This window comes from Coccinella septempunctata, chromosome 6 (assembly GCF_907165205.1).
Source record: "Coccinella septempunctata chromosome 6, icCocSept1.1, whole genome shotgun sequence".
In the NCBI taxonomy this organism is placed as follows: domain Eukaryota; kingdom Metazoa; phylum Arthropoda; class Insecta; order Coleoptera; family Coccinellidae; genus Coccinella; species Coccinella septempunctata.
In genome coordinates, this window is record NC_058194.1 from 32,468,480 (window position 1) to 32,487,748 (window position 19,269).

A 19,269-nucleotide genomic window follows, 5' to 3' on the forward strand; every position below is an offset into this window, starting at 1 on the left:
GCTTGTCAAAACATTTTTGGGTTTTAAATTAACGCTATGTTGCCCGTTCTACGTAAAAGTTTCTGTCATTACGTATTTTATCACAATGTTGAATCTCTTCGGAAAATATGTGACGAACATAATTGAAGTTTATACAAACTGATTGAAGTCATACCAAATCCAGTTATTTGCATGGAAAATACAAGAGATCAGTATAATATCATAATATGCACTAGCTTGAGGAGAGTTAATGTTCGTTATCTTCTTTGGTTTACATAATTTGTAGATTTCAAAAATATTAACCCGAAGATGAAATGCATTGATGCAGTGGTTGGGAATGGGTATCTCCCGAAGGAATTAACAGATAATTACAAGAATGTTAAATTCCTCAACAAAAATCATCTTGCATCAATATAAGTAAAAGGAATTGAAGGAAGTTTCAAGTTAAGATGAACTTTACCTTTGAACAAAAATTTCTCATGAATAAACAAGTAACAGGGCAACTTGCGCGTATTTGTGGCTATTCATCTTAATACATTAATGTAATAATAATAATTATAGGTATTTATTAGTACCTTAAGACATTTACATTAGGACAAGTCAAATGAAAAATAGAAAAATCCATTTTAGGGAACTTATTCTCCGATGACATTCATCGAAAATCCTGTAGTAAACTTTTCGCATTGATTCACTCAAACATAAAATTCTCAAATGCAACCACTTTTTTGGGTCTCCCAATAGAAGGAAATTCTTTGTCATCCTCTTCATTCACAATCTTTTTGATTGTGGAAATATCCAGCTGAAATATAAGTCGTTTAGATTCAGATGAAACATTATATAAATCCTCTTACATTGAATATGTTCGCTACCGTCTGACGTATTGTGGATTTTAAAATATCAGGGTATAACTATTAGAATAAGCGGACCTAAATTCTAAATAGCACTTCCTGAAACCCTGTCTCTTTTTTCAATCACTTTCGGCATTTTCGTAATAAAAATTGATATAAGTTGTGGCAACGGCGTTATGACATTAACGACATTTCAAGAGAGCCAACCTAACTTCGTTCTAGTTACAAAAACTTGAGAAAATTATTTCATGACCAACCGACTGCTAAAATGAATTTGAATGAAGTATAATAATACTGTTTGAGTCAGAAATGACAGTGAATCCGAGATACTAGACGTACAGATAATGCAGAATCTAAGGCTGAATTTATGAGTCATTTGATTCAAAGCTGTAAAAGGATACTTTCGTCTTATATTCTGCAGTCATTAGGGTCTGCATTACTTCACTATCCAGAGATTAAATCAGAATTCTCTCTAGAGAGAAGTGTCAATACAATACCATTTCTTGAGATGAACTATACCTCTCTACAAGTTCCCCCAAACATTCGCGTTGATAGAGTATTAATGAACTCGCTTTCAACGTTCAAATTTATTGGTTTAGCTGGGCATTGACTACCTGGAGGCACTCATGAAAAAGCTACTATGTTGCTGAATTTTTTTGCAGGGTTCTCCGCTGAGCAGGGCAGACCTCCGAGCTGTGAATGTCAATTTATGTGATATGTGCTGTATTCTATCAGCAAAAGTACCTAGTAACGACGACCCCACGTTAGCTGATAAAGAAGCAATATTAGCGTCACTCAACATCAAGGCAATGACCTTCGATGACACGATAGGTGTGCTGAGCCAGACTAACGGTGACAACGCTGCTGGTACTCCAGTAGGTAGTCCTATCATATTACAAAGGAGAGGATCAGTCTACGGGGCAAACGTTCCCATGATAACAGGTGAGAACGATGTTTTTCATTTGGGGTTACTTTCGAATGTGAACTCCGAGTAACCTCTCACTTTAACACTCTCTACATCCCTCTTTTTTTAACGTTCTACATTCCCCACACGCTTTCTATCCCGCACTCTCTCTTTTTTACTCTCTCTCTCCCTCTCCCTTCTTCACACTCTATTGATCACTCTCTCTATATCACTATCTCATCCTCGCTCTCTCTAACTCACTCTATCCCTCTTACTCACTCTCCCCTTACTATGTCCCTTTACATTCTTTCCCTCATACTCTATCTCTCCTTCACTCTCACTCCCTCACTTTATACCCTTTCTCTTTTGCTCCCACTCTCTATACCTCACACTCTCACTCTCTCAATCACTCCTGTCTCTAACTCACTCTGCCATACTCTGTCTCTACTCCACTTTCTTTCCAGCACTCTCTCTACTGTACTCTATCACGCACTCTCTTTATTACAGTCACTCTCGTAATTTCTGCTCAACTCACACTGTCTCTCATACTCCCTAAGGCTCACTCTCACTTCCTGCCTCTCTGTCCTCCATTCTCTACCCATCATTCTATTTCCAAGACTCTCTATACTACACCTTTCTATCCCGCATCTTTACACTCTCACTTCCTCACATTTTACCCCTTTCTCTTTTTCTCCCACTCTCTATACCTCACTCTCTCAATCACTCTTTCCTTTAACTCACTCTGCCATATTCTGTCTCTACTCCACTTTCTTCCCAGCATTCTCTCTACTCTATCACGCTGTCTCTATATTACAGTCACTCTCGTAATTTCTGCTTAACTTACAGTGTCTTTCATACTCCCTAAGGATCACTCTCACTTCCTGCCTCTCTGTCCTCCATTCTCTATCCCTCATTCTTTCTCCCAGACTCTCTATACTTCACTTTCAATTCCGCATCCTTACACTCTCACTCCCTCACATTTCACCCCTTTCTCTTTTTCTCCCACTCTCTATACCTCACTCTCTCAATCATTCTTTCCTTTAACTCACTCTGCCACACTCTGTCTCTACTCCACTGTCTTCCCAGCACTCTCTATACTCTACTCTATCACGCTGTCCCTATAATACAGTCACTCTCGTAATTTCTGCTTAACTTACAGTGTCTTTCATACTCCCTAAGGCTCACTCTCACTTCCTGCCTCTCTGTCCTCCATTCTCTATCTATCATTCTTTCTCCAAGACTCTCTATACTATACCTTTCTATCCCGCATCTTTACACTCTCACTCCCTCACATTTTACCCCTTTCTCTTTTTCGCCCACTCTCTATACCTCACTCTTTCAATCACTCTTTCCTTTAACTCACTCTGCCACAATCTGTCTCTACTTCACTGTCTTCCCAGCACTCTCTCTACTCTACTCTATCACGCTGTCTCTATATTACAGTCACTCTCGTAATTTCTGCTTAACTTACAGTGTCTTTCATACTCCCTAAGGCTCACTCTCACTTCCTGCCTCTCTGTCCTCCATTCTCTATCCATCATTCTTTCTCCAAGACTCTCTATACTACACCTTTCTATCCCGCATCTTTACACTCTCACTCCCTCACATTTTACCCCTTTCTCTTTTTCGCCCACTCTCTATACCTCACTCTTTCAATCACTCTTTCCTTTAACTCACTCTGCCACAATCTGTCTCTACTTCACTGTCTTCCCAGCACTCTCTCTACTCTACTCTATCACGCTGTCTCTATATTACAGTCACTCTCGTAATTTCTGCTTAACTTACAGTGTCTTTCATACTCCCTAAGGCTCACTCTCACTTCCTGCCTCTCTGTCCTCCATTCTCTATCCATCATTCTTTCTCCAAGACTCTCTATACTACACCTTTCTATCCCGCATCTTTACACTCTCACTCCCTCACATTTTACCCCTTTCTCTTTTTCTCCCACTCTCTATACCTCACTCCTTCAATCACTCTTTCCTTTAACTCACTCTGCCGCAAACTGTGTCTACTCCACTTTCTCTACCGCACTCTCTCTATTTTATTCTATCCCGCACTCTTTTTATTACAGTCACTCTCGTAATTTCTGCTCAACTTACACTGTCTCTCATACTCCCTAAGGTTCACTCTCACTTCCTGCTTCTCTGTCCTCCATTCTCTATCCCTCATTCTTTCTCCCAGACTCTCTATACTTCACTTTCTATCCCGCATCTTTACACTCTCAGTCGCTCACATTATAACACTTTCTCTTTTTCTCCCATTCTCTATATCTCTCTGTTTCTCTATCCCTTACTCTTTCACACACTTTTTCTCCCCACTCTCTCTACTACACTCTCTCTGCTGCACTCTCTCTGCTACACTCTCTCTACTTACTCTCTTAACTACACTTTCTCTTCCTCGTTCTCCCTTATTCTCACTCTCACTGCCACACTCTCTCTACTTCACTATCCCGCATCTTTACACACTTTCTCCCTCGTTCACTCTTCCTCACTTACTCCCCTTTCTCCTTTCCCCCCTTTTACCACACTCACTTTCTCTCATTCTCATCTTCGCAGAACTGGTAAACGACAGCAACGTTCAATTCTTGGACCAAGACGACGACGACGACCCTGACACAGAGCTGTACCTAACACAGCCCTTCGCGTGCGGCACAGCCTTCGCGGTCAGCGTCTTGGACTCCCTCATGTCCACCACCTACTTCAATCAGAACGCCCTAACGCTGATCAGATCTCTGATCACCGGTGGGGCTACTCCGGAGCTCGAACTCATACTGGCTGAAGGTGCTGGCCTCAGGGGTGGATACAGGTTGGTTTATTCGCGATTTCGATGTCCCAACATGACCTTCTGGTCTATTTCAGCACCCCCGACAGTCTGTCGAACAGGGATAGATGTCGAGTGGGGCAGATATCGCTTTACGATGGACCACTGGCTCAGTTCGGTGAGACTGGGAAGTATGGGGATTTGTTTGTGGCTGCGCTGAAGCAGTTTGGGATGCTGTGTATAGGTCTGTACAGGTTTAGGGACACCAGCTCGTCCTGCGACGCTAGCAGTAAGAGATACGTCATTACGAATCCACCGGATGATTTTCAACTGCTTCCAACTGACCAGGTAAACAAGATTCTGATATAACCGTTACAGAAAACGATAAATCCTGTAAACTATTGTCTTCCACGGGTAGCTAGACATGTTTCTACTAGAATAATCGAATTAGGATAAGTGTACAGCTGTACAAGTACACTCTCTCACGTGTTCCATTGCACAGAGATATTCTCATCACTAGTAGGTACTTAGCAGAGGTAGAGTGAAGAGTTTGGAAGGTATTCCGACAGGTGGCGCTGGTGGCGAGAATATCTCTGAACCATCCAGCCGGTGGCTTCAAAACGAACTCTTGTATGTGTAAAATGAGCTCTTCGTCTAGGTGTTCGTGCTGATGCAGTTCGATCCAGGTTTGGAGTACAAGCAGGTGAGAGGTCGCGCTGCTACAGGTCAGGGAAGTGGTACAGGAGGTGGAGGCACCAACAAAGACGACAATTCTTGACTACTGCTTTGTAGCGCCCTCACTGACGGACCCTATTCCTACATTTAATAATTTCACCAAACCATCATTCCAATTTTTCTTATTTTTATTCTTTAATCTTAAGTATGGCTGACATTTCGTTCCATCCTGTCTGGAGTTTTGGGAGGGTATGAAAGGGATGTTTCCACAGTTCTAGGAAAATCAACGTAAAGACAGAAATAGAAAATTATCCTCCTAAAAGTGTCGAGATACATCACACATGAGAGAACTGCTCGTTTTCTTGTTTTGTTAGGATTTTTATTTTAGAATCAACGACCTCTGGTGTTTATGATTGAGTTGAACAATATTAATCAATTCCTGAAAAACTCAAGAATGATGCTGAATAATCGATTAAATAGTTACTTTCTTATGTCTCCACGTTGGAAATTAGAGATTTATCAGTTTGTTTAAAATAGTTTTGGGCAGATTCCTCACACACGACAATCAAAAATTCCCAATTTTTTCCCACTGTCACTATCCAGATCAGTTTCAGTTCTCCACGTTTCTCTTTTTGATTTATTCGATACAGGGGGCGCTACAAAAGACCGGAGAGTCTATAAATGAACGGAGAGAGTGCTTTAAAAAGAGCCAGTGTATAGTATCCATCGTACCGATGGAAAAACTCAAAAAATTACGATTGCCTATAAGGAAAATTTTTAAATCTACTGTGCCATGTGATCGAGGAAGCGAGTGAAAAATGAGCTTTTATATAGTGAAAATGTTGAATTGTAGATTTATTGTTAGACGCTGGAGGTACATATATGGTAAAAGACCTAATTGTTATTGTGAAATTAATTTTTATATAGTTGATCGTTAAAAATCTTTTTTATATTGTAATCGGAGTAATGTAAAATATGTATATATAGAACATGCGGGCAAGTTATTTCCAAAAATTCTAAAAAAATTAGACTCGAAAGAATTGAATCAGCGCTTTATAAGGTTAGGAGATGAATGAGGATCTTGAAATTTCTGACCAAAAATCATCGATTTTATTAATCTCGAATAAACCATGGGGTATAAGTTAAGCTCAATATTTTTTTCGGAGGTTAGTGCTGAAATTTAAAAAAAAAACATTAATGAATTAAGAAAAGATTCCAAAACCTCACGCTAGAGAGTTGTGAACAGAGGTGAAATCTCTGAAATGACGCGTAGCCCTTATTTGCCTGGAGAAATTAAAAAAAAATTCAAAATGTGATATTGTATATATTCAGTTCTTGTTCTGAAATTTTGTTGTTTATACGCAAAAATTTAAATCTGTGTACAGTAATTTACTGAATTATATTCTAAGTGAACACTTATAAATCTTGTTTAGCAATATTGATACGAATCGTGGAAAAATTCGAAAATACTGGGTCATGCTTGATATAATAGACATAACAGAATGTGAATTATTCAACCCAGCAAAAGATTTACTGATATTGAAAATGCAACAATCTCACATGTGTGTCTTGTTAATTATTATATATTAATTATATAATCACTTCATTCAAAGATGAGACTTATGAAGGGAAATGCGGATATTGAAAAATACAACCTTGGAAGTTTCGCTAAGATAAATTCCCTACATGCTGATAAAAATTTCGTGGAACTAGATGTTTAATATGCATATCACTTCCGAAGATTCATCTCATCTGATTTCATTCATCTGTGTTCAATAAGCAATACGTCATTATTATACAGGGTGTAAATGAAAAGTTATGTGAGAATTTCAAGGGTGGTGAAAAAATAGTGTGGGTCCCTTAAATTTTTCCTCAACTGGACATTTACACCCTGTATAACCTCAAAATATTGAAAGCAATGTACTTCGCATATCATGGTAAAAGCAGGTCAATTCATGTTTTCATCAAGGATTTTTCAGGTTAATCCAAGAGATGATTCGGTAAAATATATTTAATTATGGAAAATTCTAAGCTTACCTTCTTGTGACCATTTGAGTTTTCCGTATTTTTCAATTTCCGCACTTCCTACGTTCATGCCATGAATTAAAAATCGCACTTCCATTTTTCAATGGTCTATGTAAATCTAGTGTCACGTGACGCTAATAAAATGTAGAAAAAATTGTTCTCGTCATTTCTTGCACCTTCCTCACTTCTTCCCATAAGCAGACGTGGTAGGTATATATTTTACCAGAAATTATACATATTTTTTAAAACCACATAACAAGACGTAACTAGCTGTCTAGGTAAGTTTTTGCATGGGAAAAAAACATCAACGAAAACAGAAAATCCTTTAATTTCTTCATCAGATTGTAACCTAATTTCGCGTCTTAGATCCTCCTATCGCTCACAAGTAAAATAAATACATTACCTAGGCTTCTTCTTAGCGAAATTGTTAGTATTTTCTGTTTGAACTTTTTCTACCTTGTACCGCAGCACTATTGGTAAAATGAACCTAATATAGCTGGATATCTTTGTGTAGAAAGCGTATCTGTATTCATTACAACTACCATTCACCAAAGGAGCTGTACTGACAATTCCCCTAAGATAAAATCGATTATTGTCTGGTCTTTGAAAGGCTAGTCCACCTCCACTGTCTCCTTCGCAAACTCCAACACCTAAAATCAATTTGTTGAAAAGTATTCATTGTGAGCTGTCACAGCCGTTTATAAAACCATCTCTTGAATAGTTTTTTCAAATAGGAATGAAAATGAGATCCTCCCATTAGTTTATACATTTCTCAATGCCCGATCCAATATATTAATATCTGAAAACTCTAACCTCTGTCAATATACCCAGCGCACATTTTATCCTCCCTTACGTATGCTTTGAATTCGTCAGGAGTTGCATCAAAACATTGATTGTAATCAACGTACGGTAGATAGATTTCCTTCAGAACTTCAGATGGTTCAGCTCCTCTAACAGTGTACCCCCAGCCTGTTACCTGAAAATTTCCAGATGAGAATGAAATGTAAAAATCTTTCGTCACTAAAATTCCATAAAATAATGAAACTCCCATGTATTCATGCTCACCACTCCGCTCGTATTCAGCAATCTTCCCTCATACAAGGAATAGGGATCCCAATCAATGCATATCCTCTGTATGGCTTGGGATGCATTGAATGCTACTTTGGTAACTATAATTGCTATATCTCCTTCATAATGTAAAGTAGACGCCTTGTAATGTTCATAAACAAAGATTTCCTCTATCTATAAATGAAACCTTTATTTTCCCCCACTGAAGTATTCTCATCGAAAAAAGTTAAAATACCTCGGAAAACTCTGCATCTGTGTCATTCACATTGTCGTAAGACCTATAGTATTTTCCTGCCGCCACCTTAAAAAGTTCTTTTTCTTTCTTTTGTCCTTGAAGGTTTGTAACACAATGTGCAGCTATAATGACATAGAAATTGATGATATATTCAACTTGAGTTGAGGAAATCTTCACCTGTGATTACAATTCTTTCAGTGATGAGAGTACCTCCACAGATGTGGGTAAAAGTTTCATTGTGACGTTGGTAGAGGGCAATTGTCCATGGGTAAAACCCTTTTTTCACCTTCTGTCCACCTATTATCAATTCCTTGATTTTGACACTCTTCTGGCCGCATACTATTGATGAAAAATACGTATTAGATAGAGGAAGATCAACCAAAAAATAGTTTTTTATGAGTGGAAAATAATAAAACTATATATGGAGATATTTGCGAAGAATTCATGGGACAAATTTTAATGTTGATGAACAAGTTCAAAACAATGGGCTGACCTGGTTTACAATGCGGTATATCATCGTCCCAAGAACCCTCAGAACATACTCTGATATTGCTGAAAGTCGTCGACAACTCGTAGAATTGAGGGCAAACGAACTTTGCAGTGGTACCTTCAGTAGGAGCTTTACAGCTTATTTCAACTCCATTGTTTCTACATGTTACCGTGGTGGTAGATGAAGTTTCGATTGGTGGGCAGATTTCTGGAAACGGTGAAAGAATTATTTAGTAAATTTTACAAAGATATCATCAAGGTTTTGACGAGCAAATGGGTAGATAATACTCACGTATACATTTGGGGTTGGTGATCGTCCACCCTGTATTTTCGGCGCAGATACTCAGCGTGCTCTGACTCTCAGTCTCAGATACTACGTGACCCTTCCTGCAATTTATCTCAATTGTTGTGCCTACCATGACCAAATCACCAGGTTGATAGTCGTACAGTGATATTGGCCATATTGACCAGTGGCCATTTTCTATTTTTGGTGGCAAAATGCAGCTTCCCCTGGAAGCAAATGGCTATAAGCGATCTAATCTATGTATCTAGATAGCTTGAAAAGGTGTGCTTGGCAGGGTTGACATAAAAACATATTGATTTCCCTAGATGTCCTCTTATGATTACCAAATGAAGATGTGTGAGATGTCTAATGATCTCCAGTACCAGGGATTCTGATTCTGAGAGATTCTGAATGTGAGAAGTATTCTGAAAGAGCAACTCTTTTAGTAATTAATCTCGAAATTTCATTGACCTCGGTGCAACCGTTCGGTCTTGACGAATTTTCAACTGACCCCATCTTTTTGGGTAATTTTCGAAGGTCACCTTTCGAGTAGAATATCTTCCAGAAAAATCATCACAGATCGGAAAGTGATGCACATTCCGAAGAAGCAACTCTTCTAGTATAAAATCTGAGAACCACAGCGATCTCTCAGCAACCGTTCGGTCTTGAGGAATTTTTAACTTAACAAACTTAACACGAGTATCCCCCCAGAAAAATCATCATAGATCTAAAAGTGATTAATATTCCGAAAGAGCAACTCTTCTAGTAATAAATCTCGAAATTGCATCGAGCTCGTTTGTAGCATAAACAGAAGATAAAGTTGTTATTCAAAACGAAATAATTACTTCCGCTTGGATATTACTGAACGGAAATCCAAGCAGTCTTAGCAAATTTCAATAGATTAATCGATGACGTTGCTAGGGCTAAATCGTTTCATTTTGAGGGGTAAGAATCTCGAAGGCCATCTCAAATGGAATCTCAACTTACGGTGTGAAAACATTTGGAGGTCGGGGTTTGCCTGAGGATGTAGTTAGGGGAGTCACTAGAGTATGTGAAGTAGCTTGGGTGACTGCAGGGGTTATGAAAGAATCACCACAGGTCTCCCTGCTTTCGTCAGACCCATCGAAGCATTCGAAGATGCCATTGCATCGACCTTTACGGGATATACATGCGCCATATTTGCATTTGAAGGTATATCCTGGGCAGGGAAACTTCAGACAAGCTTCCTCTGTCTCATCGCTCAAATCTGAACAATGGGGAGTGCCATCACATTTGTTGTCAGCACTTATGCACTGTTTGTTTTTACACTGGAACTCATTCGATCTGAAATAAATAATGTACAGGGTCCAATTTTCATCAAGCTGTACAGTTTAGAAGTTATGATTTTTTGTTTTTTTTTGTTAAACTCAAGGTTATGGAGTAGTTTATTTTTAATATATATGTATATCAATAAAGAAGTTTCCTATTGACCTACTTGCATTTAGAGCTCACATCGTTGACACAGTTTGGACTAGTTTCATCAGATCCATCAATGCAATCATTTTTTCCATCACACTCCAAGTTTTTTCTGATACAAGCCCCATATTTACATCTAAAAAATAGGCTGTTTGCACACCTGTTGGAAAAACACGAACAAAATCTAGATTTCCGAAGAAGAAGTAGTGAATGAATATGATTTTATTGAAATTCCATCTTCATCCTTAGACAGTCAGCTTTTTTGGAGGATGTGGCTTTGGCTTATTTAAAAGGCGAACACTATGTAGCAAAAACTCACGTCAACAATGGGCAATAACTTTCTGTTTCGTCACTTCCATCTTTGCAGTCAGCTTTTCCGTCGCATGCAAATACTCGATCTATACATTCTCCATCTCTGCACTTAAATCTGAAATAAGATGTGGAATAGATATCAAGAATTACAAAGTTTTTCTCTTCGTACCAAATTTATTGAACACCCTGTAACGAACTTACTAAACGTAAGTATTCCACTCTCTATATTGCAAATAACTGTGGTTTTTTTTCCAACAATAGAAAACCACGATAAGTTTTATGAAGTTTCAAAGCACATATTGAAATATTTATTTCAACCAGTTAACTCCAAAGATTATTTTCAGTTACCTCTGATTATATGGATGAAGATAAAACAGTTGTTCATTCACCTCATATTTTGATGATATATTTAATAAAAAGGAATTTCGGACTCCACAAAATTCCTCTTATAATAAAACAATGATTACTTATTTCGCTAAATATTAAGTTGAAAATTGACTTTCACACATCTTTGGACAAAGTACAATACTTTTCGTACAATAATGGTGATTAATAATTGAAAAATTATCCCACCCTTAATATTCCATTAGTTCTATTGAATACAATGTGATGCCCGAAATCTTTTCAATATAACGAAACCTACCCTTCATCTAAAATTAAAGGTAAGGAAGGTATTTTCCCGTCACAATGCAATTGACGTTGCCTTCTGTACCATGCTGACCTGGTGAAATTCCTTGTACACTCTATACCGATGATTAAAACACCTAAGAAACATTTTTTACGTGTTACTCAGTAGGTCACTCAACAAACTCACTTACTCGAAATTAAAAGACACCATATAGTCGAATTTGATGATGTCCACATCGTATCAGACACACAAAATCACTATATGCTACGTATCATGTTGAAATTAAACTATTATCACTGAAAAATATCACTGAAAAATTGAGTCCAAGAAGGTCCCGCTGTATGGAGGTCATTGAAGGATCGAAAGATTGCAGAATAGGATGTCAGAGAATAACGGATGCTTTTATCTGCTGATTTTCGCCAATGCAGGAAACAGGGATCAGGCAGGATATAAGAGCTGCAAAATTTGGTTCTTTCAGCAGATGATTGCCTAAATGAGAAACTTCAACCGATTGAGATATGTAGGAAAATATGCCTGCACTCCTGTAGATCTGCCGGAATTCAAAGATTCCTGAACATAAAATTTAAAGGAATAGCAATCATCAAATCAATTGCATTTATTCCAATAATTTTCATGTTCTATGTGATACTCGTAAGGAATCATAGAAATTGATTACCATTTCATAGATATAGAAGAGAGTCGGTGTTTACTGCATTGAAAATGCAACAATCTCACATGTGTGTCTTGTTAATTATCATATGTTAATTATATAATTACTTCATTCGAAGATGGGACAAACCTAAGTAGTTTTACTACAAGCTGAAAAAGATTTCGTTCCATTTTTCAATGATCTATGTGTCACATGACGCTAATAAAAGGTAAAAAAAATTTTTCTCGTCCTTTCTTGCATCTTCCACACCTCTTCCCAAGCAGACACTTTTTCCAGAAGACCAGGTAACAATACGTAACTAACTAACTATGAGGTGAGTTTTGGATGGGGAAAAAACATTAATTAAAACAAAAATCCATTTATTTTTCATGAATTTGCAACTAGATTCGTTTGTACAACTTGAATCTTATTGAGAATAGAATTTTCATGTTTCAGATCCTCCTATCAGTCGTCAATCAAACAAATATTATATCTGGGCTTCTTCCCAGAGGAGTTTATCATGTTTTCTGTTTGTATCGCAGCACAATTGGTGAAATGAACCTAATATAGCTGGATATCTTTGTGTAGAAAGCGTATCTGTATTCATTACAACTACCATTCACCAGAGGGGCTATACTGACAATTCCCCTAAGATAAAATCGATTATTGTCTGGTCTTTGAAAGGCTAGTCCACCTCCACTGTCTCCTTCACAAACTCCAACACCTAAAATCAATTTGTCATTTTGAGCTATCACAGCAGCTTATAAAACCATCTGTTGAATAGTTTTTTCAAATTGGAATGAAAATGAGATCCACCTATTACTTTAATGCATTTTTCAATGCCTGATCCACTTTATTAATGTCTGAAATATCTAACCTCTGTCAATATACCCAGCGCACATTTTATCCTCCCTTACATATGCTTTGAATTCGTCAGGAGTTGCATCAAAGCATTGATTGTAATCAACGTACGGTAGATAGATTTCCTTCAGAACTTCAGATAGTTCGCCTCCTCTGACAGTGTACCCCCAGCCTGTTACCTGAAAATTTCCAGTTGTAAACGAAATATATAGAACCAATTTCTTTTTCAGTGTTTAAATGGGACAGTGTCCCTGAAACTTCAAAGGAATTGTTCTTGATAATGCTTGTCCGATTCAAACAGATATGTTTGAACATGAAATGTTGAAATTTTGAATTTCACTTACCACCCCGCTCGTATTCAGCAATCTTCCCTCATACAAAGAATAGGGGTCCCAATCAATACACACCCTCTGTATGAATTGGGATGCGTTGAATGCTTCTTTGGTAACAAGAATGGCTATGTCTCCTACATAGTGCAAAGTAGACGCCTTGTAACGTTCATAAACAAAAATTTCCTCTATCTATAAAATGAAACCTTTATTTTTCCTCCTCTGAAGTATTCTCATTGAAAAAAAAGTCTTACTACCTCGGAAAACTCAGCATCTGTGTCATTCACATGGTCGTAGGACCTATAGTATTTTCCTGCTGCCACCCTGTATAGTTCCTTTTCTCTCTTTCGTCCTTGAAGGTTTGTGACACAATGTGCAGCTATAATGACATAGAAATTGATGATATACTCAACTTGAGTTGAGGAAATCTTCACCTGTGATTACAATTCTTTCAGTGATGAGAGAACCTCCGCATACGAGAGAAAAATCAGTTTCATTGTGACGTTTGTAGAGGGCGATGGTCCATGGGTAAAACCCTTTTTTTACCCTCTGTCCGCCTATTATCAATTCCTTAATTTTGACACTCTTCTGGCCGCATACTATATCGATAAAAAGTAAGTATAAGTTAGAGCAAGTTTTAATCAAACAAAACTGATTGACGAACTTTCATTCGTTCATTTACTTTATTTCCTCATTTTTATCTTCACTTAGGTATTGAAGTATCTATGTGTAAATTTTTCCACAATTTTTTTTCTAACATCACCAAAATAAAAATATTTTTGACTTATGTGATATATGTGGCTCCTACCAATTTTTCCACCTTTCTCCACCAATTCAATTGGAATTAAAGTTTCTTTGCATTTATTCATAAGCTCAGTAAGCAGGCAACATGCTATAGTTATTGTTAGTAAGAAGAAGTTAATAATAGGCAAGCGAAAACGATGATATTCCTTGTTCTTCTCAGTCTTAGTGGATGAGACATTGGAAATTGAATGGAAAACAAATAAATGAAACACAGTCTCGCATTTATTTATATTATAAAAAAATTATAAAAAGAGGAAAAAAAATTCTCAAATCAAATGTTAAACAAGCCTTCAAATTATTATTTATTATTCAGCAATAAGATATCACTGTGGAGAAAATGCAGGCAGATAAAACAAAAAAAACATATTTTACAAAAAAATATACATAGTAGAAGAGAGCATACCAGATGGAAACCATGATGAAAATAGATGAGTTTTATACCTGAGAATGTCGAATATGAGTTTCCAAGCTGTTTTTTTCATAGCATACAAATAATTACAACTACTTGGTGAGTGATATAAGGTATGGAATATATTAAATTTTATGCAGTTTTTTCCTTATAATACAAATAATCTCAAGTATTCACTGAAAAACTGTGCTACATTTTAGTTTGATGCAAACCACTGGGATATTATTGATAATCTGAAAATTATGTATGTGCATTAAATAATTAAAATAGGAACTAATTTCCATAGATTTTCGTTTCTATCATTCACAATGAAGCTCCTTTTTTATATAGCCTCCCTAGTTTAATTGGAATTCCCTGAGCATAAAATAACTTAAATCTAGATCTTAGCTCCTTGAAATCTTATAGTTTTTTTTTCTTAGGATATACAGTACCATTTTTGTTAATTCAAGCTTGACTTCATCAACTATATACGTATTTAATTGGGAATTTAGGTTGGGAAATGGATCGCTTCATCGGTTATTTGCGAAGAATTCATGGGATAAATGTTAATGTTGATGAACAAGTTTAAAACAATGGGCTGACCTGGTTTACAGTGCGGTCTATCATCGTCCCAAGTACCCTCAGAACATACTCTGATATTGCTGAAAGTCGTCGACAACTCGTAGAATAGAGGACAAACGAACCTTGCTGTGGTACCTTCAGTAGGAGCTTTACAGCTTATTTCAACGCCATTGTTCGTACAAGTGACGATGGTGGTAGATGAAGTTTCGATTGGTTGGCAGATTTCTGGAAACGGAAAGAGAATTATTAAATAAACTTTACAGAGATATCATCCAGGTTTTGACGAGCAAATGGGTATAGATAATACTCACGTATACATTTGGGGTTGGTGATCGTCCACCCTGTATTTTCGGCGCAGATACTCAGCGTGCTCTGACTCTCGGTTTCAGATACAATGTGACCCTTCCTGCAATTTATCTCGATTGTTGTGCCTGCCATGACCAAATCACCAGGTTGATAGTCGTACAATGATATTGGCCATACTGACCAGTTGCCATTTTCTACTTTTGGTGGCAAAATGCAGCTTCCCCTGGAAGCAAATGGCTATAAGCGATCTAATTTATGTACTAGATAGCTTGAAAAGGTGTGCTTGGCAGGGTTGACATAAAAACATATTGATTTCCCTAGATGTCCTCTTATGATTACCAAATGAAGATGTGTGAGATGTCTAATGATCTCCAGTACCAGGGATTCTGAATCTGAGAGATTCTGAAAGTGAGAAGTATTCTGAAAGGGGAACTCTTTTAGTAATTAATCTCAAAATTTCATTGACCTCGGTGCAACAGTTCGGTCTTGACGAATTTTTAACTGACCCCATCTTTTTGGGTAATTTTCGAAGGTCACCTTTCGAGTAGAATATCTTCCAGAATAATCACCACAGATCGGAAAGTGATGCATATTCCGAAAGAGCAACTCTTCTAGTATAAAATCTGAAAACCACAGCGATCTCGAAGCAACCGTTCGGTCTTGAGGAATTTTTAACTTAACATACTTAACACGAGTATCTCCCAGAAAAATCATCATAGATCTAAAAGTGATTAATATTTCGGAAGACTAACTCTTCCAGTAATTAATCTCGAAATTGCATCGAGCTCGTTTGTGGCATAAACAGAAGATAAAGTTGTTATTCAAAACGAAATAATTACTTCCGCTTGGATATTACTGAACTGAAATCCAAGCAGTCTTAGCAAATTTCAATAGATTAGACGTTGCTAGGGCTGAATCGTTTCATTTTGAGGGTTAAGAATCTCGAACGCCATCTGAAATGGAACCTTAACTTACGGTGTGAAAATATTTGGAGGTCTGGGTTTGCCTGAGGATGTAGTTGGAGGAGTCACTGAAGTCTGCGAAGTAGCTTGGGTGACTGCAGGGGTTATGAAAGAATCACCACAGGTCTCTCTGCTTTCGTCAGACCCATCGAAGCACTCGAAGATGCCATTGCATCGACCTTTACGAGATATACATGCGCCATATTTGCATTTGAAGGTATATCCTGGGCAGGGAAACTTCAGACAAGCTTCTTCGGTTTCGTCGCTCAAATCTGAACAATGAGGGGTGCCATCACATTTGTTGTCTGCATTTATGCACTGTTTGTTTTTACACTGGAACTCATCCGATCTAAAATGATATACAGGGTGCAAATGAAAAGTTACGGAGTGATTCCTTGTCGAGAAATATAGAATGGGTTTTTCATATAAAATTTTCTTTTTTGAGCAGCCCTTGCAAATATACAGCTCTCTAATGATGGTAACTATGAATTCCTTATAAGGAATTAGTATACTTAGAGACAATTTTCCGACAAGAAATAACCCCTCAAATTTTTATTGAGAAACTCGAAATATCGAAATGATGCGCAATTTTTGTCCTACTCTAGGCAATGGTTTTGGGGTAGTTCATTTCGAATGTATGCATATCAAAGAAGCTTTCTATTTACCTACTTGCATTTAGAGCTCAAGACGTTGGCACATTTTGGACTAGTTTCATCAGATCCATCTCTGCAATCGTTTTTACCATCACACTCCAATTTTCTGCTGATACAAGCCCCATATTTACATCTGAATATGTTGCCTCTACACCTGTTGAAAGAGCCGAAAAAATTCTACCAATATTCAATATTTAAGTGTTAATTAAGAAAAACCAACAACACAAAATCGAGATTTTCGAAGGAAAAGTTATGAATGAAGATGATTTTCCTTGAAATTCCATTTTTATCTTGAGCATATCTGAATGAAGTGGATATTTAAAAGGCGACTCACATCAAATTTTTGCAACTATCTGTCTCGTCACTTCCATCTTGGCAGTCAGCTCTTCCGTCGCATTTTGAATCTTCATCTATACATTCTCCATTTCTACACCTAAATCTGGAATGAGATGTGTAAATATAGAAAAGATCTCGAGGGTCATTATGTTTGGAAATAGAGTTTGTTCAATTTTCTCTTTCAAAAACTTTCTTTGATCTCTGAAAGTTTTTTAACTTTAATTTGGAGATACAAGGTTTCTTTCCAAGCGACAAATGGTTTTATTGGTGAAAAACTACAGTTTTCTGATGAAAACTCACTTTGTACATTTTTTTTGATACCATACTCAATATATGAACAAATTTATCGAACGTATTCCAATCTCGCAAACAACTGTGGTTTCCTTTTTCCCAACAATAGAAAACCACGATAAGTTTTCTCGAATTTCAAAACCGATTACACATATCAAAATATTTGAACCAATTAACTTCAAAGATTGTTTTGAGTTACATCTGCTTTATTATTATATGGCTGAAGATAAAATAGTTGTTTGGAAGTAATTCACCTCATATTCATATGATATATTTAATGAAACGGAATTCCGGACTCCACAAAATTCCTCTAATTATAAAATAATGATTACTCATTTCGCTAACTCTTCTCCAAGTTAAAATTTCAATTTCTACACATCTTCGGAAAAAGTTCAGTACTTTTCGCACAATAATGGTGATTGATAATTGAAAATTGTTTAATATTCACTTTGTTTTATTGAATCAAATCATATTACTTTGTGCAAAATTGAATCAAAGAATAATATTCGTTATTCTGAATTGATTAATTTCAATGGAACAAAACCTACCCGTCACAAGCTACTTGACGTCGAGTCCTATACCATTCTGACCTGGTCAAATTCCTTGTACACTCTATACCGATGATTAAAACACCTAAGAAACATTTTTTTACGTTTTACTCAGTAGGTCACTCAACAAACTCACTTACTCGAAATTAAAAGACACCATATAGTCAAATTTGATGATGTCCACATCGTATCAGACACACAAAATCACTATCTGCTACGTATCATGTTGAAATTAAACATTATCACTTGAAAATATCAACAATAAAATAGAGTCGAAGAAGCTCCCGCTATGTAGAGGTCATTGCTGGATCGAAAGATTGCTGAATAGGTTGTTGGAGTCTTGGAGAGATTTATAAATCAGGTTTTATGCTGTGGGAATTCCTATTTTCGAATTGATTCCGCTTTCTGGGAACCAAATTGATCATATTGCCATGGGTAAATTCATAAACTATTGCGTACATATATCACCGATTAAATTATTAGAAACTGAAAAAAACCTCAGGATATTGGTTATAATGGTTTAGATAAGGAAAAAATATTAATTGAGATTTCGTAATTAAAAATCACGGATGCTATCATCCGGTAATTTTCGACAAGGCAGGAAACATGGATTAGGCAGGATATGGTAGCTGCATGATTTGGAATCTTTCAGCTTATGATGCTGAAGATTCACTAATGGGAAACTCCTAATGTTTGTGGTATGTAAGAAATCATACCAGCAGATCTGCTCTCTACTCTCCATAATTGCAGGATTAGGAAAATTGTACACAGTTTCCTTGATATTTCTGAAGTTATTCATCGAATATTCGCAAATATCTGTGAGATTTCATGCGTTTTTATGATCAATAACCGCCTTAAAAAAATTTGTATTTCAAGCGCAGCCACCATATTTAATGGAT

The 19,269-nt window shown here is 36.9% G+C and overlaps 2 protein-coding genes across 4 annotated transcripts in view; one reads left to right on the forward strand and one right to left on the reverse strand.

The window, feature by feature from the left end:
* The window catches only part of LOC123315731 (calcium-activated potassium channel slowpoke), a 46,797-nt gene extending 40,114 nt beyond the window's left edge, over window positions 1-6,683 (forward strand). For all 3 annotated transcript variants that reach the window (XM_044901562.1, XM_044901560.1, XM_044901561.1), the window contains 4 exons: window positions 1,490-1,769; window positions 4,287-4,536; window positions 4,590-4,839; window positions 5,150-6,683. In XM_044901562.1, the coding sequence (XP_044757497.1) occupies window positions 1,490-1,769; window positions 4,287-4,536; window positions 4,590-4,839; window positions 5,150-5,269 (900 nt within the window). In that variant the 3' untranslated portion in view covers window positions 5,270-6,683. The remainder of the gene's footprint in view (window positions 1-1,489; window positions 1,770-4,286; window positions 4,537-4,589; window positions 4,840-5,149) is intronic.
* Window positions 6,684-7,500: 817 nt separating this feature from the next.
* LOC123316036 lies at window positions 7,501-18,765 on the reverse strand. The gene is made up of 24 exons (XM_044901946.1): window positions 18,511-18,765; window positions 18,371-18,455; window positions 17,530-17,634; window positions 17,212-17,349; window positions 16,556-16,891; window positions 15,586-15,803; window positions 15,296-15,499; window positions 13,935-14,099; window positions 13,758-13,879; window positions 13,516-13,692; window positions 13,188-13,350; window positions 12,834-13,034; window positions 11,852-11,908; window positions 11,677-11,797; window positions 11,041-11,148; window positions 10,741-10,881; window positions 10,254-10,589; window positions 9,276-9,493; window positions 8,988-9,191; window positions 8,672-8,833; window positions 8,495-8,616; window positions 8,257-8,433; window positions 8,005-8,167; window positions 7,501-7,841 (listed from the first exon to the last, which is right to left on the reverse strand). The coding sequence occupies exons 1-24, from the start codon at window positions 18,554-18,556 to the stop codon at window positions 7,591-7,593; spliced, it is 4,020 nt and encodes a 1,339-aa protein (XP_044757881.1). The 5' UTR covers window positions 18,557-18,765; the 3' UTR covers window positions 7,501-7,590.
* Window positions 18,766-19,269: the final 504 nt, after the last annotated feature.

What these genes read in the sequence shown, in the direction of transcription:
- LOC123316036 (XM_044901946.1), bottom strand. Translation starts at nt 18,556, where the DNA reads ATGTGGACATCATCAAATTTGACTATATGGTGTCTTTTAATTTCGA. An exon ending in GATAGTTGCAAAAATTTGAT is followed by an intron (nt 17,350 to 17,529) that starts GTGAGTCGCCTT and finishes CTCTTTCAACAG; the next exon opens with GTGTAGAGGCAACATATTCA. An exon ending in TATACCGCATTGTAAACCAG is followed by an intron (nt 8,834 to 8,987) that starts GTCAGCCCATTG and finishes TTTCATCAATAG; the next exon opens with TATGCGGCCAGAAGAGTGTC.